The 26,147-nt window shown below is 34.4% G+C and overlaps 3 protein-coding genes across 3 annotated transcripts; 2 read left to right on the forward strand and 1 right to left on the reverse strand.

Moving 5' to 3' along the window:
- The first annotated feature begins 14,733 nt into the window (after positions 1–14,733).
- LOC107991824 (uncharacterized) lies at positions 14,734–15,670 on the forward strand. The gene is made up of 2 exons (XM_017047207.2): positions 14,734–15,111; positions 15,210–15,670. Exons 1-2 carry the CDS (start codon positions 14,838–14,840, stop codon positions 15,668–15,670), a joined length of 735 nt encoding a protein of 244 aa, XP_016902696.2. The 5' UTR covers positions 14,734–14,837.
- A 7-nt stretch (positions 15,671–15,677) lies between these two features.
- On the forward strand, positions 15,678–16,497 carry LOC107991823 (uncharacterized). The gene is made up of 2 exons (XM_017047206.1): positions 15,678–15,842; positions 16,075–16,497. The coding sequence occupies exons 1-2, from the start codon at positions 15,678–15,680 to the stop codon at positions 16,495–16,497; spliced, it is 588 nt and encodes a 195-aa protein (XP_016902695.1).
- A 6,592-nt stretch (positions 16,498–23,089) lies between these two features.
- LOC103500054 (uncharacterized) lies at positions 23,090–23,945 on the reverse strand. The gene has a single exon (XM_051089589.1). It carries the CDS (start codon positions 23,721–23,723, stop codon positions 23,187–23,189), a length of 537 nt encoding a protein of 178 aa, XP_050945546.1. The 5' UTR covers positions 23,724–23,945; the 3' UTR covers positions 23,090–23,186.
- Positions 23,946–26,147: the final 2,202 nt, after the last annotated feature.

Raw genomic sequence — 26,147 nt, forward strand, 5'->3', positions numbered from 1 at the left:
CTTTCGCTCCCCATCCTTCTAAGAACTAAGGATGATTTTTGGATGCAAGTGAAAAATAATGTTCTTAGTTTGTAGTTTGGTAGAATGGCTTTTAAGAGCTGTGTTATGGTGATTTGTAAAGGTTGGAATGACCACCCTCTAATTATAAGAAGACTTCTAAAATATGCCACTAGCGAGAAGAATAATAGAGAAATAAACCATTTATATACAAAATTTTGTAATGGTATCAGATTTATCAATTATATCAATTTAAACTCTGAAATTTTGTTATTGTATCAATTTATACCTTCGTTTAGATTCATTTGAAAACATCTCGTAACTTATGGTTATATTGATTGAACTCCTAAATGGTCATAAGTGAATTAATAAAAACCATTTAGGCATAAATTTTTAAACGTTGGTAAACTTTTTCAAATATCAAACTAATAAAATGGATGATTAGAGTCGATTGAGCCCATCTTTTTCCAAAAAATCATATTTAAAAGTTCAAATTGATTTACTATATAAAGTTTAGAGTTTAATATATAATATTATAACCCAACTAATATTTATCTAAATGAAATGTAACGAATGCTATAGAGTGATATAGTTATAAAAGCTTAGGGGCTGTTTGGGAAAAGAGTTGGGTTATGGAGGGTTAGTGTTACGATAAAACTAGTGTTAGGTGATAAATCGAGTTTTATCATAACATGTGTTTAGGGAAATGGTTTAAAAAGATAGTTTTATGATAAAGATATGTTTGGGGGAAGAATTATGTAGGTAAAGTTATGAGATTTATTTTTTTATACAATTTTTTTAAAATTCGTATTATAAATTCAATATATAAGTTTCGTATATTTAATTTATCAAATTTTCCTAATTTCATAAAACAATTGTAAGTAATTTCTTTAAATGTGGCGTCCATTTTCCATATTTTTTACGAGATAGTTATGTGCAAATAAATTATTAATTTTTTAGAAAATTTAAATTTCGTATATTTAATTTCCCAAAATGTCATATTTTCATAAAATAATATTCAGTAATTTCTTACGACGTTCATTTTCAACTTTTCTTACATAATTGTTACATGCGAATAAATTTTTAATTTTTTAAAAATTCATATTCTAATTCCAATACGTAAATTTTGTATATTTAATTTACGAAATCATCATAGTTTTCCTAAAATAATTTTTCAAATCTTTTTTAAGTAATCGTTAGGTGAGAATAATTTTTTTTAAAATTAATATTCTAAATCCACTACACGAATTTCATATATTTAACTAAACAAATCGTCCTAGTTTTCATAAAACAATTTGTCTTAATTTCTTTACGTGAAACTTTTAACTTTTTTTTTAATTAATCTTTACGGTTGAATAAGTTATTGTATTTCCTTTTAAAATAAAAATTATAATGAATTAACGAAGATATAAAAATAAGAAAAAAGAAAGAGAAAAGACTACATTTTGGAAAAGTGTTAGCATAATTTGGTAACATTATTATATTCAAAATTTAATTGAAATAAATCTTAAATCAAATCTCGCCATTAAATTAAACTTTTTTTAAAAGAAAAAACTTATACATTTAGGGGGCGTTTGGGGTTAGGGTTTGTACTATGGGCTTAGGTTAGCCAACTCTAACCCCTGTTTGGGCCCAAGATTAAGGAAACCTGGGTTTCCTTAACACGGTTCCATTCTCCCCTCAATCGGTCGAAACTTCCCCGTCTTTTCGTCTTCAACCTATGTTACGTTTTCGCTCTTAATCTGTGTTCATGCAAAAATGTTTTCCCCTTCGTTCTGTGTTCTGTCTCATCAAATCCTCTAAATGAAAGCCTCTTTCGTTGTGTTCTCCCTCAAGAAATCGACTTATGTTGTTTCGTTCTGTGTTCTCCCTCAACCCGTCTTTACACCCAACGTCGATTCATGTTCTTTCGTTGTCTGTTCTTCCTCACGAAATCCATTTCCATGAAGTTCATCTAACAAACCTCTATACTCCTCATCAAACATGTTTTTTTACTTCTTATTTCGTTCTCTGTTCTTCCTTCATCCGTCTTCATGCAAATCAATTGTCCGTTGCGCTTCACCGATTGGGAAAGATTTCGTGTAGCCGAATCTCTATCTACATCTCTTTCATCCGTCTCTCTTACTCTCGAAAGTGTATGTCGTGTTTGTTGAAGCCGACCCTTTCACGGCATTGGCTCCAAACACGAAAACCTTTTAGAATGTATGGTTTTGCCCCCAAACACATTTTGTTAAAGGCGATCGTCAAAAAAATCCTTGCCGCTCGAGGTTCCATTGTTACGGCTGGGTGTTTCACTTGCCTTGGCGTCATTCCTTCACTGATAAGACAAAAACTTTCACCCTACCATTGTCTGTCAATGGTTGCCGATCGAGCTTGGTAATGAGGTATTGGACTCTTTTAAATCCAATTTCAAAGTCGATGATGAGTTTCATAATTTATACAAACTGATTTTGTTACACTTTTGTTTTCCATATATGTATGTAGCCCGATTTGTTGATTTTGTTCTGCTTTAATTTGCCTATGCTTATGTATATGTTGGGATTGCATTTTGTCTTGTTGGTTTAGTTTTTTGTTAAAAAATGTATGTTGGCCTTCCATTCTGTGTTATTCGTTTACTTTGTTTGGTTTAGTTTGGTTTACTTTGTTGCTTGTTGTTACCCGAGCATGGTAGGGAGTTACTTCTGTTTCTGTACTCTTTTTATGAAACACAGCCCATACTGAATTATTTTTGTCTTCATTTCTGTTTTATTCCTTCAATTGTTTGTCTTATCTTCTCATGTGTACTTGGATGCAGAATAGCTTCCAATATCTACTTTTGACTGTTGTTTGACTTATCTTCTAGCCTGCTTTTCTAGAGATTCCCCTTCCTTTTCTTGGTTGGGTCATTTATTTGGATATTTACTTTTGTGCTTATGATTTACCAAATTGATTTCTCATTGCTTGGCTCTTTCTTTTGTATTCTTCTTCTTCTTTCGTAGGTAAATGGTTCTAAGTTTTTTATATTTTTTTCTTATCATAGTTTCTGCCTTGTTCTCTCACGGTTTCTGCCCTAGTTTGTCACCTATGTTGTGGGCTCCTTGGTATGTTTGTGCACTGTTATATGACCTATGTTTATACATTTTTTGTCCCCTATGTTCATGCATTCTGTTTCATCATGGTTCCTGCCCTTCTGTATTATTTTGATGCCATGTTGCCGTGTTGTTGTTTCAATAATTGATCCATCTTAAATTGATGTTTCAATAACTATGAAATCTGGTTCAAGTTATTGAACCGATTCTAAACTCTCAGGCTCATTAACATTTGTTTTCAAATTTGATTTTTTTTAATCTTGTTTTCTTAACATTCCAGTATCGGGTCAGTGCTTCTACATGCAAGGTATGCAATCCTTCCGTTTGTATTTTTTTCTCAATTATGTTGCATTTGAAAAACGTTTAGGATTTTCGTCCTTACTTGTATCTCAACTTGTTAATTTCTTTTTTTTTCAAAACGTTCGCGGTTATCCCACCCCTTATAAGAGGTATTATGTCTTAGGCATATGTATATTGAAGTTCCATGATGTATTCATTTATCTCATTACATTATAAATTATGTACTTACGTCTTTTTTACAGACTATTTGTTTTGTAATACATTATTTTCACGAACATTTCATTTGTATAATGAATTAATATTATTTTTCTTTGCATTGTATGTTTCAAATTTTTGTTTATTTTAAACTTTCACGTGCAACACACTTTCTTGAACAAATTAACATTCCAATGTGTTCGTTTACGTTAGTATAACTATCAAATTAATTCATAACAATTCCCGTTTAAAAAATATAAAAAAATTTGTACTACCATATCATAACAAGAATAGGCTAATACGTCATTTTTCTTTCACTGTTACAATGTTCACAAGTTCGCAATTTTTTTATGAAAAAAAGTTCTAAATTTTTTAACAATCTTTCTAAGTAATATAAATAAAGCAATTAACCTATGACACATATTAGTACTGTTTTTTAAATTTGATCATAAGTTTATTTTTTAAATTTGTGAAACATAGTATCTTTAAAATACTATTATTATCATAACGTTATTCTCTCACATATTATTTTTATAATACCTATGACACATTGTGCTTACAATTTACATAAGGCCTTTATAATGCAACCCCTATTTTAAAATAACGTTTAAACAAAGTTATTTGTTTTATGTTACACAAACTAAGTAAGATGGAAAATTTTGAATATATTCAAAAAAATTTGGAATTGGATCAAGTTTTAATAAAAGTTCCAATTTCTTTTTACATAAGCTTTTAATTGAATTATGTGTATTATTTGATACATGACATGTATCGCATAGTAAATAGGGATATTTAACAAATTAGTAAGTATAGGGTTTTAGTAAGTTCATAATAAGCTTTAATTAGGATTTTTTTGATAATGTATATGGATATTGTACTAATTCACTTAGTACATATTTTTTAGGAAAGTATACATACTTCGTAATGGATCAACAAACACTTCTTGTCGTCTTAACTGCGTTCACACTGGCCCAACGTCAAATATTATTAACGTTGGAGCTACTAGTGAACGACAGTAGACGTATCACGCATACACTGTCTGATACATGCCATAGAATAAGGCAACTTGCGTACTTTTGCATGATACACGAGTCAGATCTTGTGTGTCGCCAAAGTACGCCCATAGACAGGCGAACATTCGCAATTCTATGCCATTTACTTCGGACTGTTTCTGGTCTTTCGTCGACCGAAATTTTTTATGTTTAGGAAATGGTAGCAATGTTCTTGCACGTCCTTGCCCATGATGTGAAGAATCGCGTCATTCAAAGGGAATTTGTATGGTCCGACGAGACAGTATCTCGACATTTTAACCTTGTACTGTTGGCTGTCGTTCGACTATACGAGGAGTTGATAAAGAGACCTGTTCTGGTAACAAACAACTGTAATGATCAACGTTGGAAGTGTTTCGACGTGGGCATGGAACAAGTTTAATGTAATTGAGCTTTAGGTATGTGGCATTTATTTTGGCGTGTTTATTTCAACCTGTAGAATTGCCTTGGTGCATTAGACGGAACGTACATAAAGGTGAACGTCCCTGCAGCAGATCGACCTACATTTAGAACGCATAAGGGGGAAATTGCCACAAACATACTGGACGTGTGCGACACAAAAGGGGATTTCGTTTATGTCCTTACCGGTTGGGAAGGATCTGTGGTAAACTCACGAATTCTACGTGATGCTCTTGCACGAGAAAATGGACTACAAGTGCCAAAGGGTATTGCTTATTTATAATCAATCAACGCCCATTTCTACTTACATAATCCTAGCGCATAAACGAATGGTTTTAATAACAGGATATTATTATCTGCGCGATGCGGGTTATCCAAACGCGGAGGGATTTCTCGGCTTGTACAGAGGCCAGCGGTACCACTTGCAAGAGTGGTATGGTGCTGGAAATGCACCAACAAATGCAAAGGAGTACTTCAACATGAAGCACTCTTCGGCAAGGAATGTCATTGAGCGCGCCTTCGGTGTTCTTAAGGGTCGTTGGGCCATTCTTCGTGAAAAGTCGTACTATCCCCTATAAGTCTAGTGTCGCACCATACTAGCATGTTGCTTGCTTCACAATTTGATAAACAAAGAAATGGCATATTGCGACGACGTTGACGACGTGGACGAGGGAGACTCCGCATACGTGACGACCACCGCTACAGAAGACATTCATTACATTGAGACGACAAATGAGTGGTCTCAATGGTGCGACGAACTAGCTGAATCGATGTTCAAAGATTGGCAGCTGCGTAACGCTTAGATAAGAAAATTTTACATTAGAAGTCATCGACTGTACGCTCATTTTATTGACCTGTAAAATGTACTGTTGCATATGAAATGTACGCGTACCATTTATTTGTGACTATTAAATGTGAAATTCTGATATTACTAATGTACTCCATGTAATTTTTGTAATTTGTCATTCTCAGTACGTCAACCTCAATCTGTGCCCCGAGGCATGTCTGGACGAAGGAGGAAGAGGGCACTCTTATGGAGTGTTTAATGGAGTTGGTGTCAATGGGGGGATGGAAATTCGATAATGGTACGTTTCGGCCAGGTTACCTATCCCAGTTGGTACGCATGATGTCGTGTCCACGCAACGACTGTAATTGACTGTAGAATAAAGATACTGAAGCGGACATTTCAAGCCATCGCCAAAATGCGGGGGCCAGCGTGTAGTGTCTTTGGGTGGAACAATGAAGAGAAATGCATAATTGCGGAGAAAGAATTATTTGATAATTGGGTTAGGGTAAGGAAATTAATATAAACGTCACATAACGTTCGCAATGTACATTTACTTCACAATTTTTCTATTAGTACTCATAAGTGATTTTTTTTTCCCCGCAGTCACATCCTGCAGCGAAAGGACTCCTGAACAAACCGTTTTCGTATTACGACGAACTTACATATATGTTAGATCGCGGTAGGACGACGGGTCAGTTCGCTGAGACATTCACTGACGTGAGGTCTAACGAGTCTGGCGGGTATGAAGGATTTGATATGGCGGATGGAAACGAGGAGTTCCCGCCCGTGTACAGCCAGGGGATTGACCTGTCGCAGGACAATGTACGCGCATCACGACCTTCTCGCGCTTCAGAGAATAGGACCGGATCGAGTGGATCCAAGAGAAAGAGGGGAAGTCAGCGAGAGGTGGATGTTGAAGGCATACATTTGGCGCTCAACCAAACAAACGAGCAACTCAGGATGATTGCGGAGTGGCCTGCACGCGCCCTTGCCAATGACAACCATGTACCCACGAAATTCTTCTGCATATTGAGTGAGATGCCAGAACTAACGAGTTTGGATAGGGCGCTATTGCAAAGGCATCTTCTGTCTCGTATGGACGACCTTCAAGGTTTCGTACTCATGCCTGAGGATGAGAGGGAGGGATTTTGTAGAGTCCTCCTACGGACATGACGAGATAGTTTATGTTTGTACTGACCTGGGTTGCTTCTTATTTACTTACTTTTTTTTTGTATGATATTGATTGTTTATGCTTTTGCTATTGTAGACAACTATTTTTCTCCCTTCATAATGTTTATTTAAAATTAAGGAAAATAGTCACAATTTCACCCAGGCGTTATACCAGGTAATTATATATGTTCAAAATAGGGGGACATCGCTATCGCCAATTACAAATAGGAAATAATTAGTTTGTCTTTCTAAAAAATGAATTTTAATAAATTTTTCACAATATGTTCAGAAATTAATTCCAAATTGGACAACTGTCCTTACTAATTTAATAACATTACACATACAATAAATTATTTGCAATAAGACGGATTCGACGTTTTCGTAAAAAAGTATGCAATAAGAATTTTTTTATCATATTTACAATCTCATTTAAAAAATATTATACTACATAAAAACAATTATTAACTCAACTCATATAACACTTTCCCCAAATAAATTTTATCATAAATTTCACATAAACCTACCCACCCAACCCTTCCCCCAAACACATCTTATCATAAAATCCCCATAACCCTTCTCACATAACCCTTCCTCCAAACACATCTTATTCATAACACTATCATAACCCTTCCCCCAAACACCTCTTATCATAAAACTACATTTCTAAACTCTTCCCCCAAATAAGGGTTATGATAAAACTAGGTTTAACATAACACTAACCCTTCTCTAAATCAACTCTTCCCCCAAACGCACCCTTAAGGTTTAAATAATTTTTAAATTATTTTTTATATATTTTTTTAGGTTATTTAAGGATTTAAAAGTTATTTAATTTAATATCAAATCATTTGATTAGGTTTTGTTTTTATTTTTATAAATTTAATAAAATTCATTTTTTTATAATTTCATTTAACTTAAATTTATCATAAATAATTTAGATATGGATAGATTAGTTTTAAAATAAAATATTTGAAAAGATAAAAAAAAAATAAAAGACATGAAATATTTTTTAAAAAAGAAAGTTAAATATATGGCTAAATGCGTAAACTAATCTCAATTAATATTTAATTAAAATTCATTTCGTAAATAAAATAAATTAAAAAATAATAGTCTTTTTAAGATCATTAAATTAATTTAAAACAAATAGCATTTGATAAATAAAATAGTGAAACTTAAAAAATAAATGAAATAATAAAACTATTGGAGAATTTAAAAGGTAGTGTTACGAGAAGTTGAAGAAAGTTTAAGAAGAATGAGAGAGAGGGACGAGAGGTTATGATAAACCCTAAAACAAAGGTTATGATAACATTTCCCCCAAACAAGGGTTGGGTTACCATAACCCTTGTTTTAGGATTATCATACCGCAACCGAATAGTAATAACCCTTAGGCCAAATGACCCCTTAGAGTTTAAATGAATACAATCAACCATTACTTAAGAGTTTTAGTTGATATAATTTTTATAACTTTTCGGTATAAATTAATATTTTCTCCAAAGAATACTATACTATCATATAATTTTTAAGACATTTTCCTTTAATGTGTAAAACCATTTTTAAAGCTGTACATATCCTAGCGATGACCCTTAGTCAAACAGTACAAGTGCGTAATGCCCTAAGATTGGGAGCGTACCTGTTACCACTGTACCAGCTCGCTCGGCCTCCTGACGAGTAGTGGCAAAAACTCTTCCCTGCTGGGGAGTGGGAGGCTAGTGCGGGGTAGTCTCAATGGGTTTCCGAGGACAAGCATCAGTTGTATGCCAAGCAACGACCTTCATGAACTCTCTCACAGTTGGGACAAACGGGCAGCTCTCTCAAGGTTCTCTCGACTGCTGCAAGCTCTCGACGATGCCACTGGAAAAAAACTCCTGACCTCAGATTTCGCTGCGACATCGTGTCAGACTGCAGCTCCACCTTCCTCTTCTGTCCAAGGGCTGACCCTCTACCGGCAACCTTAGACGAATCAGCTCTCTCATGCAGGCTCAAGTCTAGTGTCAGGCGTAAAGCATCAGCATTAGTGGTTGGTCTGAAGGCTCGGACAATACCTTGGAGGTCTAGTCTGAGACCTCTGACAAACTTCTCGGTCCTAGCCTCCTCATCCTTCACAACATCAGGGACGAAACGAGACAGCATGTCAAACTCGGCGTCGTACTGCTCCACAGACATGTCACCTTGTTCCAAATTCAGGAACTCTTGCTGCTTCGCGTACTTTACGTTGGCAGAGAAGAACTTAGCATAGAATCTCTCCTTAAACTGCTCCCAGGATATCTTGCTGACATCTCCGCCCAACATCCTCTCAGCAGTCTCCGACAACGCGGTGCCTCTGTCCTCTAGGAAGAAAAGTGCGCACTGGACCTTCTGGTCCTCATGCCACTTCATAAACCTGAAGATCTTCTCTATAGAGGTCAGCCACATATGGGCCTTGGTGGGGTTGTCCATGGATCCATCAAACGTTTTAGGATTGTACTTCCTAAAGTCTCTCAGTTGTTTGGCCTCAGCCGACAGTTGAACAGGCGCGGGCTGAGCTTCTACATGGGCTGGTGGAGTGACGGTCTGGGCCTAAACAGGGGCGGCCTGGGTCTGTTGGGCAGCGAGAAAAGGAGCTAAAGCATCTTGTAGCATGTTCTGATAATGCTGCTTCATCGCGGCGAGATCCGCCTGGGTAACCGGTGCGTTAAGGTTGGTTGCCTGCACAGCAGGTTGCTCCTCCGGCTGGGTACGTCCAGCTCCTCTGCCTCCCCTACCAACTCCTCGGCGTGCACCTCTACGTGGCGGCATCTTTTCCTGAAGTTTCACCAGAAGAACTTTTCACAAAACAACCACAACACTTATACTAACTACACTCATTTCATTCAGGCAAGATTGTAAGTATAACATTTAGCAAGGCCTTAAGACATACCTGGCGAGTGACGAAGGACCGCATAGCGATAGAGGTAAGTAAAACAACAGAAAACAAAAACTTACATCGTAAGCCAGTCTGCAGAACCTAGAACACTGGACTCTAATACCAACTATAACGACCCAACTCCTTATACTAAGTCGAAGCCACTACTAAATGTGAATAACACAAATAAAGTTATAAAGTTTGGCTAAAACGAACAAAACCTCAAAATTTTATTTATTTAAAAACCAAATCAAAAGTAATGTGCGAAATGTAAACAATTATTAAAATCCTAACTCGGGCCCTATCTAATTTTAAAGAAACGAAATAACAAATAAAGAATAATTAAAATTCAAACACTCAAGGTTTAAACTCGGATGTAAATCGAAAACAGAGATCCCTATGGCTCGCCACGGTCACTTCTAGTCGCTCGCCAACTTGCCCTTGCCCTTACCTCTGCCCTACCTGAAAAATATGAAATGGAAAGAGTGAGTATAAAACACTCAGTAAGGGACCCACTACTAGTCCCACTAGGTGCTTATTAACTTCCTAGTAGAGTCTTGAAAAATGGTATCCAAGAACTGGCACGTTACCGAACACGTGCAACATGTGATCCCGTAGAAACAAAATCTGGTCTTTGGTGACCCAAAGGAACACCTAGGATAAACTGGTCTGTAGCGTACCCGGAGGAAGCACTAAGACAATCGGGCTGCGAGGATCCCATCGAATCGCTCGAATCATATCTGTATCAATGCTAGACTAGCAGTCCCGTCGGACTACACAGTCCTAAATAGGTGGTGATCCCGAAGGACACCCATGCAGGTACGACTCTAATAGGGTAAGCTAACATGCACCTTAACCACAGCACACATATAACATAGCATCATCACGTAATCATATCACGCCTAATCATCATATCACATCTCATTAAAATGTCAAAACATAATGTCATAACAAGCCACATCATCACATTATACCATGTCATCATATCAAATCACATCATCAGTCCCATCAAACCCTCATTAATTGACATATCGTTATACAATCTAGTCCTCAATGTGCATAACTAAGAATGTATGCGATCTCGTGAGTCTAGTCGTAGACCTAGTAGTAGAAAGGGGAGATGCGGGTCGGGTCGGATTCACGCGGAGGGGCGCGTGGGTCGCGTTTCCGACTCCGGCGATGGCGGGGACGAAACACGGCCGCTCGGCGATGGCTTGCAGGCAGAGGCGACGTGGGTCCGATCGGCGCTTCGCTTGGGAGCAGTCGACAGCGTGGATCGGGTTTTCGATCCGTGAACAGTAGCGGCTGGAGAGGCCCGGGTCGACGGACGCTTCGTTCGGGTCGCGGACGGTTGTTCGACGGAGGCGCGACGAGTGGCGGCTCGGATTGGTCGCGACGGTGGCTGGGGTTTCCAATTAGGGTTTTCTCTTTCTCCCTTTTTTTTCTCAAAGAAGAAGATGATAGTTTGCACGGGTTCCAAGGGCTTTTTAAACACCAACTTGGTCAAAATTATTTATCTATTTATTTAATAGAAATTTTCTTTCCAAATAAAACGTACCAATATCTTAACCAATTAATCCAATTTTTTTCTCTCTCCTCAACCCAATATTCTCAATCTTCAACAAATAACTTAATTTTATTAACCCAATAAAATACTTAAATTGCCCTCAAAATTTAATGAATTACATAATCATATATAATTACTCAAGTTCCTCCAACACATCCAAAAATTTCAAAACCACACTTAAGATGAATAAAGTTTCAAAAAAAAATTGGGCGTTACATTTAATGCGTATATGATACACATTAAAACTACTCTAGGTTATGAGAGAAGTTTCTACTTGAATATGATTCAAATTTGTATTAAAATAAATACATGATATTTAATTTAGCAATTAATTAATTAGAGAATTAATTAATAGTTTAGCTTAATTTTATTTAAATAAATTTGATTTAATTAAATTAAAGCTTTAGGTTATGAGAGAGATATTCATTTAAATATGATTTGGAAGAAATATTTATTAAATATGATTTAATTAATTAATTAAATTATTGAATAAATTAAATTAAATTAAATTAAATTAATTTAATTTAATATTAATATTAATTTAATTAGTTAAATTAATAGGGAACGTGGGTGGTTTTCCCACGTTCCCCATTTTACTCTCCAACTTCCAAAGAAGAGGGAGATACCGGTATGTGAGAACATAATTGTTCTGTAAGTTCTGTTTACTACAATTTTCTCTCAAGAAGAAAATTCTCTCTTTGAATTCTCCTCCTTCCAATTGGTTCCCACAAACCAAATAACCTAGAGAATATGAAGGTTTCCAAGTGGTGGTGTCTCCAAATTTGGTGGTTTGTAGATCTAGTGTCGTCCACGATCGTAAGTTTCTTGTTCTTCATTCTTTGTAATTTATTTCTTGATAGCATGCTTAACCATAATAGAAATTAGTTTCTGTATTTTCTTTTTTGACAATGTATTGATATTTTTAGGTTCGAATTAAAATTAGGTAATAGTTCTGTAATTCTTGGTGTAAGGGCTTTTATCCCTTTACAGAGGATTAACCTTGTTCGTCAATCACAGAATTTTCTTTAATTATAATTCCACCTTTTGGTGGCTTTGACAGTTGTTCCCAAATATTCTTTGCGAGCTCAAAGGTTTTCATATCCTTAGATGATTGAGTTTTCTTTGAGCGGATAGGAGTGTTTAACCTTTTGTTGATGCCGCTTAGAGCTTTAGAAGTGTTGCCTTTAGACGTCATGATTTCTTCTGATGTTCTTCAAAAAGAGAAAGAGATGAAAGGTAGAGAGTCCTCCACTAGGCATGCCAAAGTGTTCACACGAGATTTTTGGAGAAATGTAGTACGTGGAATTGAACTTTGTATATTGATTTATATAATTGATACAATATCTAGTATTTACTCCTTTTATGCTTTCTCTCGAATACAAATTAAAACTTAGAACTTCTTGATATTCGATCTTCAGGAAGTTGTGGTTACAAGTCAATTTGATCTTCAATCTTCTGGAATTCAAGGAAAGTTTAATCTTTCAAGTTTTCAATCTTTCAGAAGATGATAATCTCGAAGTTGATAATAACTTGCATGTTTTGAGAACTTTTAGAAGTTTGAATCTTCAATTTTTCAGGACTTCAATTCTTCCTTCAACTAAAGATATCAAAACATGAATAGCAATGACTCTATTTATAGAGAATTTTCATGGGCTTTACGTGGGTAGGGCTCATTTTGCTTGTTGGGCTTGGGCTTGACCCATTTGCTTGGTGGGCTTGGACCCATTATTTCTTTGGCCCAATTTTTCCATTAGGGGCTTGAATTGGGTTGAATATGAGAAAACTTAAGAGGAATCCTTGAAAATGGAAAATATAAGAATGGAATTTGTCAAAATAGCAAACAGTTATTTTATTTTTATTTATGGCAAAACCAACTGCCTGGGTAAATTTCCCACTTTTTTTCGACCGAAAATGCCCCTTAACGTATCAGAACTGTCCTGAATCAAATACAATATATTTAAGGAACCTGGAAAATCAAATAAAACATAACATAGCCAATTAAAGTGTATCTATAAACACACCCACTTATGTTAATTATTAACCAAATCAAATAATTATTATATTATCACAAAGATCCCTAACCATGTTTAATTGATTTCAATATCCTCTAATTATTCCCATTTTTCCCTTCAATAATTATATATTCAAACTTTAGCTACCGATTTTTCCTTCAATAGCTATTAACGCAATGAATAGCTTATAGAATTTTAATGCAATGAAGTATTCCTTTCTAAAATAATGATAAACATGATGAAATAATTAACCATTTACGAAAAAACATTAAAGAATGTAACCGAAAAGCATTTAAAACAATCGAAATTCAGATCTATAAAATTCAAATTTAAACTCCAACAATTCCCTAAAATTATGGCAAATATAATGGGAATACTTATCTTTAGATTCAAATCTCAACTATCCCTAAAATCATGCCAAATAAATTGTCATTTATATCTTTAATGTTACAAACAAACCAAAGTTCGTTAATGGAAACCGAAACACAATCTCAAATCTGAATATATTACGAAAATACAAATTTCACCAAAACGTTCATGGCCATTAAAACATAAATTTTAACGAAGAACGGAGCAAAACATATTCTTTTTGAAATTTCAAATCTTTATATTCTAAACTACTTTAGAAAAATAACTAACATTGTCTTCCCAACATTATATTCATAAGATTATGCTATATACATTATATTCATAAGATGAAACAATAATTTAATATTCATCCCTCTTATATACAATCTACCACTTAATACTTTATTCAATAAACCTGTTCCCTTTGAATTGTTTCGATGGCTTTGCAACGAGTGAAGACCGTATTCCATGGTAGATGGATCGAGTCATGCTGATATATTGACTATCGCCTCCTTGATGTATATGTTCCAGTTTCATCCTCGTTTCAAGAATTTGTAAATTGTATCCAACATAGACTTTTTCCAAATTCAGAAGTTTCTATCTGTAGGTTGACCCTTTGTATCCAACAATTTGAAACTCATTCGGATTGTAGATGATAAGGATGTGTCTTGGATTATGTTAGTTTTATCAAAATTCCCGGACAATGATCTACTCATTGTTGTTGAAACCGCACCTGCTACGGATATTGGAAATACCCCTTATATGAGCATCGAACTACCTAGAACCGAAGACTCACGTACTGAAAATGTAATTATTGATCTCAATGCATTTGAATCACCAAATACTGTTATACACATTAGAGTTGGATCCATGTTTAGTCAAAAATCAGTTTTGAAAAAAGCTATTTATATGCTCGCTTTGAATAGTAGCTTTGAATTAGTTACTGTTAGGTCCAACCGTACATCATTCGACATCAAATGTAAGGATCCATCTTGCCCCTGGTATCTACGTGCTTCGGTATTCAAAAAAGTGACATTTGGATAGTTCGTAAATTCACAGATACACATATGTGTTCTGTTGAGGTCGTGAAGAATGACCACAAACAAGCAACATCCTGGATTGTATCTGAGTGTACGAAATTAATATTTAAAATGAATGACAAGGCTCCATGTCGTCCTTCGGATGTTATAAATTATATGAAGATTCACCACAGTGTGAACATAAGTTATGATAAAGCTTGGAGAGGACGTGAAATTGCTTTGAATTCCATTAGGGGTACTCCGGAGGACTCATATGCCATGTTGTCTGCCTTTTCAGATGCACTGATCCGAAACAACCCAGGTATCAAAAATTTCAATTATCTAGTATTTTAACAGATACCACAAGATCCATATAAAAATACAATGTAATTCTAAACTACTTTATCTGACTATTTTTAGGTACATATACGGCTGAAGAAGCAGATGATGAAGGTCGGTTTAAATTCTATTTCATGGCACTAGCTGCTTCAATTGATGCATGGAACTACTGCGTACCAGTTATTTCTGTTGATGGTGCAGCTATGAAGAACAAATATCTTGGTACCCTCATATCTGCTTGTACTGTTGATGGGAACTCTCAAATTGTGCCACTAGCTTTTGCTGTCGTTGATTCAGAGAATGATTTGTCATGGTCATGGTTTTTTCGAAATCTTAAAGCCGTTTTTGAGGAACATAATGAGATGGTAATTGTTTCTGATGCTCACAAAAGTATAGAAAATGGGTTTAATGCCGTTTATGAAATAGCTGAACATGGATTATGTGCATTCCATTTGTTGAAGAACTTGAAAAAGAACCATAAATCACTTCCTATGGAGGACTCATTCAATATGTGCCAGAGCGTATACACCACTGGAATTTGAGTACTACATGAGGCAACTCGAACAACTATCTCCATCAATGAGGCATGAGTTGGAAGCAGTGGGAAGACATAAGTGGGTCAGGGCATTTTTTAGGAGAAAAAGATACCAAGTTATTACAACCAACATCTCTGAAAGTATGAACTCTACCTTGAAAGAACAACGAGAATTGCCTGTAATTGGACTCTAGAATCTATCCGTAGTTTGATTCAAATATGGTTCTATGAACGTCGTACCAAATGAAGTTTCCAACGCACACGACTTTCAATATATGCAGAAGATATGATTCGAGAATCCTTGGAGCAGAGCTGCTTAATGAATGTAAGTTATTTAATATTCAATAAATGCAATAAATGTGTAGTGAATTACTTTTTTTGTACATGATATTTGTTGTATTGGTTTGACAGATATATCCTGTAGACCAACATGAATTTGAAGTCCACCATCGTAAGGAACAATTTGTCGTCAATATTTTAAATCGAACATGTTCATGTCGTCAATGGGACCTTGATTTGATCCCTTGTTCACATGCATGTATAGCATTGTCCACAAGGAATCTTAATCTTCATTTATACACTGATAAGTTGTACTATGTCTCAAATTTAATAAACTTGTACAAGAAGGGGATGCGTCCTATTGGTACTGTAAACCAAATTAGGAATACCCACCAAGGTGGCAATGATGGAATACTTCCACCGCAGGTTAAACGTGCAGCTGGAAGACCTAAAAAGAAGAGGTTTACTTCATTTTTAGAGAAGAAAGCCTCTGTTCGTTGTAGCGGGTGTGGTAAAAAAGGTCACAATTGCAGGTCCTGTAAAGAACCCATTTAGTAATTGCGATGTTTAAGAAGTAAAAGGGATAATTAGTTTATATTCATAGTTGTATTTTCTTATCAAGTTGGTTGAATGATTCGTTCAAATAAGATCGTTCTTTTGTTCATTTAAATACAAAGTATTTAACTACACAGTATTTGGCTGTTTTAAACTCAATCACAGTTATGTTCAAAATCCAATGTAATCCAGCTTACATAACAATTATCAAATAAGCATGAATTTATAAGTTTTGTATAAACAAATACCTTAGTTCAACGAAAATATGGTAATTCCAATATATTCTAGACCCCTAACAAAAAAGCATAAAATGATTATTTCAAGCTTGACTTAGATGCAGATCAAACGATGGCTATTCTGAGGATGAATTCTCTTTATCCTTCCTTGGTTCAACTACTTTTCCTCTTAAAGCATCTATCCATATTCCCGTTGAAACTGGTGTAACCTCTCTATACTCTTTAGCATTTGATCTTTTCATTCCTAACCCTTCCTTTGTGTTGTTTAGCTAAAAAAAATAAGTCCATGAATAGGATAACAAGTTATAAATTACGTATAAACTAGATCGTATGCTTACATGTTTTAGAACAACCCTTGTTGCTGCTGTATTTTCCGCCATGTTTGAAACCCTATCATTACTCGACATTTTGCCTATAATCTACAAGTTATTGGCAAACAAGTCTCTATATTAAGTATGTTATTATCATTTTCGAAATGTTGAACCGTCATTTATACTAGATATGTTATCACATTGGCCATCTGTGGTCTATGTTTAATTTTGCCAAATGCTGGTTGCACGTTCCTCAATATTCTTGGGGTTGAATTCAATGAACACTGACCCTGTGCATTCTTTAATATTTCTCAGGTATTAGTTAAAGATACCATTCATATACAACAATTCACAAAGTCTCGAAGGAATATGTAGTCACACCAAACCTACAGCCATTCACATACTTATATGCCAGATTTCAAATACAGTTGAAATGTTATCCCAATTGCCTAGATAGAATAACTATATACTCATTCAACATTATACCTATCCATCCATTAACTGATCTTCATAATGTTAAATGTTTTACAGCAAGCCATTAAATCATATTCATAATGATAAATGATATTCAATGATATCCCTAATGATAATTACCCAGAAGGGGACCGTAACCAACGCATACATAGTAATTACCAGCACTCATTACAAAAAAACAGTGGCAACTTGTAGATAACCCCAAAAAACATTCATGTCATCGATCCCCATACACTTAAACTAACAAGCAGCCTATTACCACAGTTAAAGCTACAAATTCAATGTAGTTTATACTACAGTCATTAAACATACACAGTCATTTAGTATAATAAACATATAGAGATCCACAACTATACCGTTCTTCTCCTCTGTTCTTTTTTCTTGATCTCATCATATATAACACTCTCATCAATTGATCGTATCAGCCTGTTTATCTCCTCATCTGTTTCCTCTGGGGCCTATTACAAGTATGTACATATTAGTCTATAATATGTATTATACACATTCTCAACATTTTGATTTTTTTTCTTTACCTTATACTGCGAAGACTCTTTATCTCCAGATCTTGGTGGTGTCTCTGATTTTTCCACTTTAGATTGACCACCATCGTGCCCTCTTGAACTCTCTCCTTGACTTTCATCCATAAGCCATTTTCCTTGTCTTCATCGTCATCCCTTTTTCCAAGCACGGTTCGATTGCTTGTATCCAAGTTCAAATCTTCAACATCATCTTCTTCTTGGTCCTCCTCCATCTTGTTAAGGTGCTCTTCAAACGCCTGTGCTCCCTGCGCAACAAATACAACCAAATACACTGTATTTGGTAAGACTATTTGCAACCAGATACACTGTATTTGTTAGGATTCTTTACAAATACAAACCAGATACACATATTATCAAAGTCTACACATCATGCTTACCATAAATCCATGCCTCTTTGTTGCTTCCATTATTCCATTCATCTTCTGCACTAGTTCTTCAAACCGATTATTCATTTTCAACTCCACATATTTAAGAAACTCAAGAAGACCTTCCACACTTGTCTCCATCCTCTGTTGGCTAATCTCAATCTTCTCTACCATTTTCCTCAGGACATTAATCTCACTTGTAGACGGCATGCCTCTATTCAGCGAAACAGAGGCTATGTGGTCAGAATTTTCTTGTTCTTTCGAAGCTCATCCTCTGCTTCTTTGAGTATGTCTTTTTCTGTCTCGATGAATGATGCGAAGAATGGCATTCCCACTTCATCTGGGGTTGCCAGCATTGGAGACACTTCAAGCTGTTTCAAAAATGAAGAAAATACTCTATAACCAAAACTATTATGAATATATGAAGTACTACAAATTACGAGATCTACATACCGTTGGCGAATCGAACACTTTCTGTTTTAAGTCCTTCCATTTGGGTTGTGTGTCAGCTGCCCAATTTATAATCCTAGGGACTTCATTGGAAATCCTCGTTGCAAAGAAGTTGGGCGGAGTACTTAATGTTGGGATTACCTCGTAAGCCCAAGTGAGAATGGGGAAAATAAACCCCCCCATAGAAATACCCGTTTGCCCCTTGCTACAAACGGCCCTATTCATGAAGTCCACTAAGAGATCAAAAGCAACTATACCCCACGGGTACCCATCAAATACTTCATCATCGTCTACCATAATGATATATTCCCAATCTACACTTAGAGTTTCTTGTTTGGGGATCAAAAAACTCTCTAGAAAGTACAGCTTGGCCATTTTTATCCTATCATCATCAGTTCCAGCAGTACTTATATTGAACATAACATTCAATACTACCTCGTAACAGTTTTAAGATTTTCAAAATATACCCCTTTTAGCCGCCCACCACCCTTTATATCCTCATGGTTAATATCAGAAATCTCATGACATCTTAGGCCTGTTATAAGTGCAAATTCTCTCAATCCAAACCTCAGAACCCTTCCTTCTATTAGAAATTGAAGCTGACTAGTCGATTTGGGTTTGCACATTCGCTGAATAAGGTGCAACAACAATTGGGAGGATTGGTTTGTTATAGAGAGGTTTAGAAAGTGCCCAAATATCCCATCCCTAAACCTATTAATAAGCCTATCTCCAAGATTTTCCTTAATTTTCTCTATTACTGTGCTCTTAATGTGTAGATTGATTTTTAAAGGCTTGTTTCTTCTTTCAAAACACATTAAGTAGATCGAGTCCTAACATGATTTGAAAAAATCATCAGTAACCAGACATATATCTATCACACATATCTCATATGCATTAAACCGATAAATACACTGTAAACATAAAAGATAGCCAATATATATAATTGAATAGACTATCAATATAAAATAACATACAGAACATTTATACTTTTCACTACCAATTTACACATACTCTGTAACTAACTACATCTCATTCAATCAACTATCCAACATACAAAAGACAGAAGCCACAAATACAAAACACATACAACCAAAGTACCATACATTACATATGAAACACTACAAATACAGAGTATCTAAATTTAATATATGAAACAGTCTATGCTACCTCTGATTTCTCTGGATTCATTGGAGCTTTTCCCTTTCTCCTTCTATCTTCTCTTACCTTTTTTTCCTTTTTAACAGCCTTCACCTAGTTTATAAAACCAAGATTTGAGCTATGTATGTAAAATAACATACACCAATATGAAATTACTTACTTACTTTCTTTCTCTTTTCTCGAGTCTTGCTCCTTTTCCTAGTATCTGGGGGTATCTCACTCGTTGATGAATTCGAATCTTCACCGACGGCGGTCTCGCCTTCCTCTTCTTCATCCTTTTCTTCTTCATCTTGTTTTTCTTCGTCTTCTTGATCATCAGCTTGTTCATCTTCTTCCACTTCTTCTTCTTCATGTACTTTCTTCTCCTTTTCGCTTTCGCTTTCCGTATCATCCTGTTTGTCAAATTTACAATTAATTTATACAGCACATAATTCATCCATAACAAATGTATGACGGTTATACCTTTCCTTCAACCTCTTTTTGTTTTTTTCCTTTCCCCCTATAAACTCTCTTCCTCGAGACCTAAACAGGGAACAATATAAATAAAAAGCTTATTTGAATTACGAGAGACCACAAGTAATTGGAGAATAGATTTACACTTTACCAAACTCTTAATCCGTTGTTTCTTCTGGACAGTGGCTTCCTCTTTTTTCGTTTCAGTTCTCATCCTCTTTTTTGAAGTTCCTGGACTCTCTCTTTTGCCCCCGGAACCTTCTGCCATGATATCTTCTGTTCTCTGACATTTATAGAAAACATATAAACATCTATAACTTGTTTGGTAATTACAGAAAACATTCATTTGTACCTCCTCAGAAGAACTAGATAGGTTTTGAATTTCCGTTGCCAATGATTTCCTAGAACCAGTGATCCCCGCGGCTCGTAACCGATCATTTGTCCTTGTTTTAATTTCTCCCCTCCCCTTTTTCATCTTTATATTCTATAAAATTTAAAAAATTCCAAAAGCCAATATATTTATATATAACTTCAAAACAGATCCCAAGTAACGTTCCTAAAATAAAGGGCGTTTCTGTTCACACTTTATGCCCTTTATTTTAGGAAACAAAAATCACGGAATTAAAATATAAATATGACATTCTATGCCATTTGAAAGCGGGTGGGAAGCAATTTGAAATTTAAACAAATTTTAGAACCGAAGAATTAGAACTCGGTATTTTTCACACAGCAAGAATCCAAAGCTTGAATATGCAGAAAACACATACATGCAGAAAACAGAGCAAGAATCCAAAGATCGGAACAACTCACCAATACTTTGCACAATTCGCGGTGCAAATCGATTGAAAGAAGAAAGGCGTGCAGAAGCCGGAAAAACGACGGCGCAACAACGACGGTGGAAGATAAATCGACTCTGAAAAAACTAAAAAGGAAGATACGGTCGGAAAACAAAGGGCGTGCAGATAGCGGAAAAGCGGCGATGGAAAAGCGACTGTGGAAGACAAACGAAGGAAGAAGCTATCATATACGGAAGAAGACGCAGGGGTGAAAATTCGAAGGAAGACTTTAAGCAAGTGAAGGAAAAACTAGGGTTTTATTTGAGATGGGGAGTGGTTGCATGCAGAAGATGTGATGTTTTGCAGAGAGATGGTTTATTTATTTGGGAGGGAAAATAGAAATTTGAAGGCAGTGTGTATTAAGTATAGAGTATTTGCAATTCTGCTTACTATTGTATTTAAGAATCTATATTGTAAATTAGGTAGGGGCATTTAAGGCATAGTTGTCCCATTTATTATATGCAAATTAACTGTTTTGCTATTTTCACAATTAAAATTTTTTTGCCATTTATCCAAAGTAAATGTTAAATTTTGCTATTCTTCTTGTCGCCCCAAAACTTAATTACCCAAACTCAATCAAATTATACTTATCACAACTTTTGTTGTGATGATGTGGTGCGATTTAATTGGCTGAAATTTCTTACTTAATATATAGATTTTGCTATATTTTGTAAATAGTTTCAATTTTTTGTTATATTTGGAAACGTCATTTTTTTAACATTTCATTTTTTATTTTTTGTTTTTGAAAATTAAGTATATTTTCCCCAAGTTTGCTACCTTATTTTTTATAGAGCTTATATACTTCATGTGAGATAATGAACCTGTGCCAGCTACGTACAGATAATGATGCTTCATAAACTTTCTAGATACGTATTTGATATGCAATTTGATGAATCTGTTTTTACGAGGACTTTTTTCAAAGAAAAAGCTAAACAACACATCTATCTTAATACTTCACATATGTGTATCTAACACAGGATTTGGTACATTTGTTTGTACGCTTACCGTTTCTTAAAGAAACCAAACCAATTAACTGTTTGTATGCTTACCTTCTCTTAAAGAAAACAAACCAATTAATTTAACTAATATTTCCCAATCCAAAACTAAACTACCTATTTAAAATGTTCATTGCCTCAATTCAAAATAATAGGAAAAAAATAATAAGTAAAAGACCAAACTTTAGAATCATCTAATCTCCATTTTCATGTTTGAGTCCCTATAAAGTCTCACAAAGCTGACCCATTTGAATTTACTTCGTTTATCCTCGTACTTCTATCTTTAATATTATTCTACCTCTTCTTTGATCAATTTAAATCTCTTTTTTATTACATTCTATTGACAATCCTACCTCAATATCTCTACTTTTTTGTATTGAATTTTATTATTCATATTATTATTTTGTGCTAATGTTATTAACTTATATTATATGATTTTTCATGATTTAATGGATTACCTTTAGTATTTTTATTTAAAGCAAACAAATGTAAAAACTACTTTTTTTTTTCTTAATTTTCAAATTTAAGAACAGAAAAATCAGTCCAACCATAAAAATGGAATGATGAAAGAAGGTAAATAGTTGCTAGACTTAATTTATTCATTTCAATTCATTTTAGATACTTTAGAAAGTATGGTGTAACGAAGTCCAAAGTTCAGACAAAGATCAAATGTCCACATTTCTATGAACATTTACCTCTTTTACAAGAAATGAAGAACAATAATTTCGAGTGAAAATTTTTGAAGTATTTCCAATGTTAGAAGAACAAAAAAAAATTGAAATAAAAGGCTGCAATCAATTGTAATCTCTTATTAATTTATACATTTTCTCATTTTCTTTTCCCAAAAAAAAAAAAAAAATCCTCTGTATTTATCAACGTGATCGAGTTTGCAGATTCCGGCGGGAACTACTGTGCATCAAGAAAAGCTTCTTCAAAACCTTAACAAACGCCGTCTTTCCCGTCGCCTTCCTCCCCGTCGCCATCGCACCGGAAGTCTCCGGTAGGTTTAATTCCGCCATCCGCTGTCGCGCCTTTACAATCTCATTCTCCTCCAATTCCGCCGTTTTCATCAACCTAGATCTCCGACTCCTCGACAACTCCTCATTGAAATTCTCCCAAAGCACATCCATCTTCTCCGCCACCGCCTCCTCCTCCTCCTCCTCCTCCTCGCCGTTCACTGCCGCATCGCTCAAGAACCTCCTCCTCCTCTGAAACGAAGCCGACGGGAACCGATTGCTAATCTCACCGTCCGACGCCGTATCTCTGAAATTCCGATCGCAGGATATTTGTTGACGGTAGGAAATCGGAGATGCGGACGGAGAGAGACGCCAGAGCGGCGGCGAATCGACACCGCAGCGGTTGAAAGGCTCTAAGGCGGTGGGGAAACTGAAATCGTCTTCAACCGCCATGAATTTTTTGGATGGAATTGATAACTTTGATTTTGAGGAATTTGAAATTAATTTGAGAGAAGAATTTTGGATTTGGTTAATGGTGAATTTGTGTGTGTGGAATTTGCAGTTCAACTGCTTCAACAAGCTGCTATAATTTCTCTCTATTTCTCATTTGTACTCAGGAAAAGAAAAAGAAAAAAAAAAAGGAGAGAGAGAGAGAGAGAGAAAATTTTCAAATTTTCACTTTCTTTATTTTTAGTATATCTTATCACCATTGCAATCTTATTGTTATTTTCTAATTGATGTGTCAGTTTTAGTTATTACATCATCATATTTCATGCAACTATATATTTAACCATTTTAGAATACTATTTTAGACCCATTCAAACATAACAGACGTTGGAGAATTTTTTATTGAAAAAACCAATATGACTCATTTTTCTTGCAAAATAGATGATTTACTCTCTCACTATCAATTAGTTTAAAATAGAATCACATACTAAGTGTGGTTCAATATGTTATGTGTTAAAGACATTCTGATGTTATTTTTTCTATTTAATATTCATTTTCAATTATTGGACTTACTTAAACTTCTAGTGATTAATGATTTAACAGTAGATATGACACACTTTATTTATGTTCATTTTAGTTTCTAAATGCTAATCGTGTTTTGTATTTCATCCAACCATGTTTTTATTATATTTTTTGAGTTTAAAGTTGTATTTATCCATTTTTTTTAATATAAATTATCACACGTTCCGGATATAACTATTTTATATTAGCATTAGTTGTTATTAGTCTTCCCATCTTATTACACAAAAAAGAAGTTATTAGCTCAAGTGTCAATGCAGATAACAAGGTAGGTTCTAAAACGAATTTGGATTAATGTAAATATCTATAATTAATTTGCATGGTTCATTTCTCTTATCCAATAATCTTTTTTTAGGTTCTCTATAGTGAGTTGTGAATGGAATCATATAAAATACAGCTGGAGTATAATGTTATCCAAAACACAATTTCATTGTTTGGTTAAAACTTTTTGTTAACTACTTCTCCAAATTCTTTTGCTATTTTGGAGTTTCCATTTAGCTTGGTCTAAATTTACCCCCAACAAGTATATGTTAAGTTAGTAATTTTCCAATTAATCCTATAATCCGAACAATCCAAATTTGAAAAAAAGGAAGAAGGATTATTAATGAGTGGAAAGAAAAAAAATATAAATGAGGAAAGTTACGTAAATATAACAAACCGTAAAATATATACGACCCATATAAGTCCATAAAATTAGTCATTTTTTAAATATTCTAGATTTGCCATTTTATCTTTCATCTGTTACATCGTCTTTTTTCTTCATCTTTGTCTAAAACATCATCTTTTTTTTTCTTCTTTTCTTTTTTTTTTTCTTCTTTTCCTCCATCTTCGTCTGTTTCATCATCTTTTCTTTTCTTCTTCTTTTTTTTCAAATTGTTATTTGGTTCATCATGTATTATTTTTTTTTCAAACTTTCTTATTTGGTTATTCAAGATCGTGTAATAAATATAAAAGACTGGAAAAAACGATGACTTGGGTAGCTAAATCTAAATGATTGTGTAAAAAAATAGTCAAAATTAAACGATTTTATAGAAAGAATTTTTTAAAAATCGTTTAGATTGGCGTAACCAAATGTGAACGATCATGTAAAAAAAATAAATCATCGTGTAGAAAAAATCTAAATGATCGTGTACAAAAAAATAGCAAAAAATAGACGATCGTGTACAAAAAAAAATAGAAAAATCTAGAAGATCGTGTACAAAGAATCTTGAAAAAAATTATTTAGATTGGAGTAGCCAATGAACGATCGTGTAAAAAAAATAAATGATCTTGTAGACAAATCTAAACAATCGTGTACCCAAAGAATTAAAAAATATCGTTTAGCCAAATTTAAATGATCGTATATCAAATTTTGAGCCAAATCTAAATGATCGTGTACCAAATTTTGAGTCAAATCTAAACGATCGTGTAACCAAATTTAAACGATTGCGTAATAAAATTAAATGATAGAATTGAAAAATAAGTTGTAACCAAATCTAAATGATCGTGTGCCAAACAATAGTCAAATCTAAACGATCGTACCAAATATATTACACACACATTGTTGATGGCGTGATTAACGGGACATCTCTTGACTTTTTCCGCTTTCAGAATTGTTATATACAGTATAAATATTTTATCATTTTTTTATATTTTTGAAAAGAGCCCGTATAAATGTAATATTGTTTTTATTTTTAGTAATAAAAAAACTAGTGAATTAATTGGAGATTCATTAACCTATATCTCTGGATCATCCATGATCAAATAACTAATTAATTTACTTTGTATTTTTAACTTGTTTTTGTTTTTGTTTTTATTTTTATCCCTTCACCTTCCTATCTATTTCTAATTCAAATACTAGAGTATTAAAAA

Source organism: Cucumis melo, chromosome 1 (assembly GCF_025177605.1).
Source record: "Cucumis melo cultivar AY chromosome 1, USDA_Cmelo_AY_1.0, whole genome shotgun sequence".
Lineage (NCBI taxonomy): Eukaryota > Viridiplantae > Streptophyta > Magnoliopsida > Cucurbitales > Cucurbitaceae > Cucumis > Cucumis melo.

What these genes read in the sequence shown, in the direction of transcription:
- LOC103500054 (XM_051089589.1), bottom strand. Translation starts at nt 23,723, where the DNA reads ATGGCGGTTGAAGACGATTTCAGTTTCCCCACCGCCTTAGAGCCTTTC.
- LOC107991823 (XM_017047206.1), top strand. Translation starts at nt 15,678, where the DNA reads ATGAGGCAACTCGAACAACTATCTCCATCAATGAGGCATGAGTTGGAA. An exon ending in AAGAACAACGAGAATTGCCT is followed by an intron (nt 15,843 to 16,074) that starts GTAATTGGACTC and finishes TTGGTTTGACAG; the next exon opens with ATATATCCTGTAGACCAACA.
- LOC107991824 (XM_017047207.2), top strand. Translation starts at nt 14,838, where the DNA reads ATGTGTTCTGTTGAGGTCGTGAAGAATGACCACAAACAAGCAACATCC. An exon ending in ACTGATCCGAAACAACCCAG is followed by an intron (nt 15,112 to 15,209) that starts GTATCAAAAATT and finishes GACTATTTTTAG; the next exon opens with GTACATATACGGCTGAAGAA.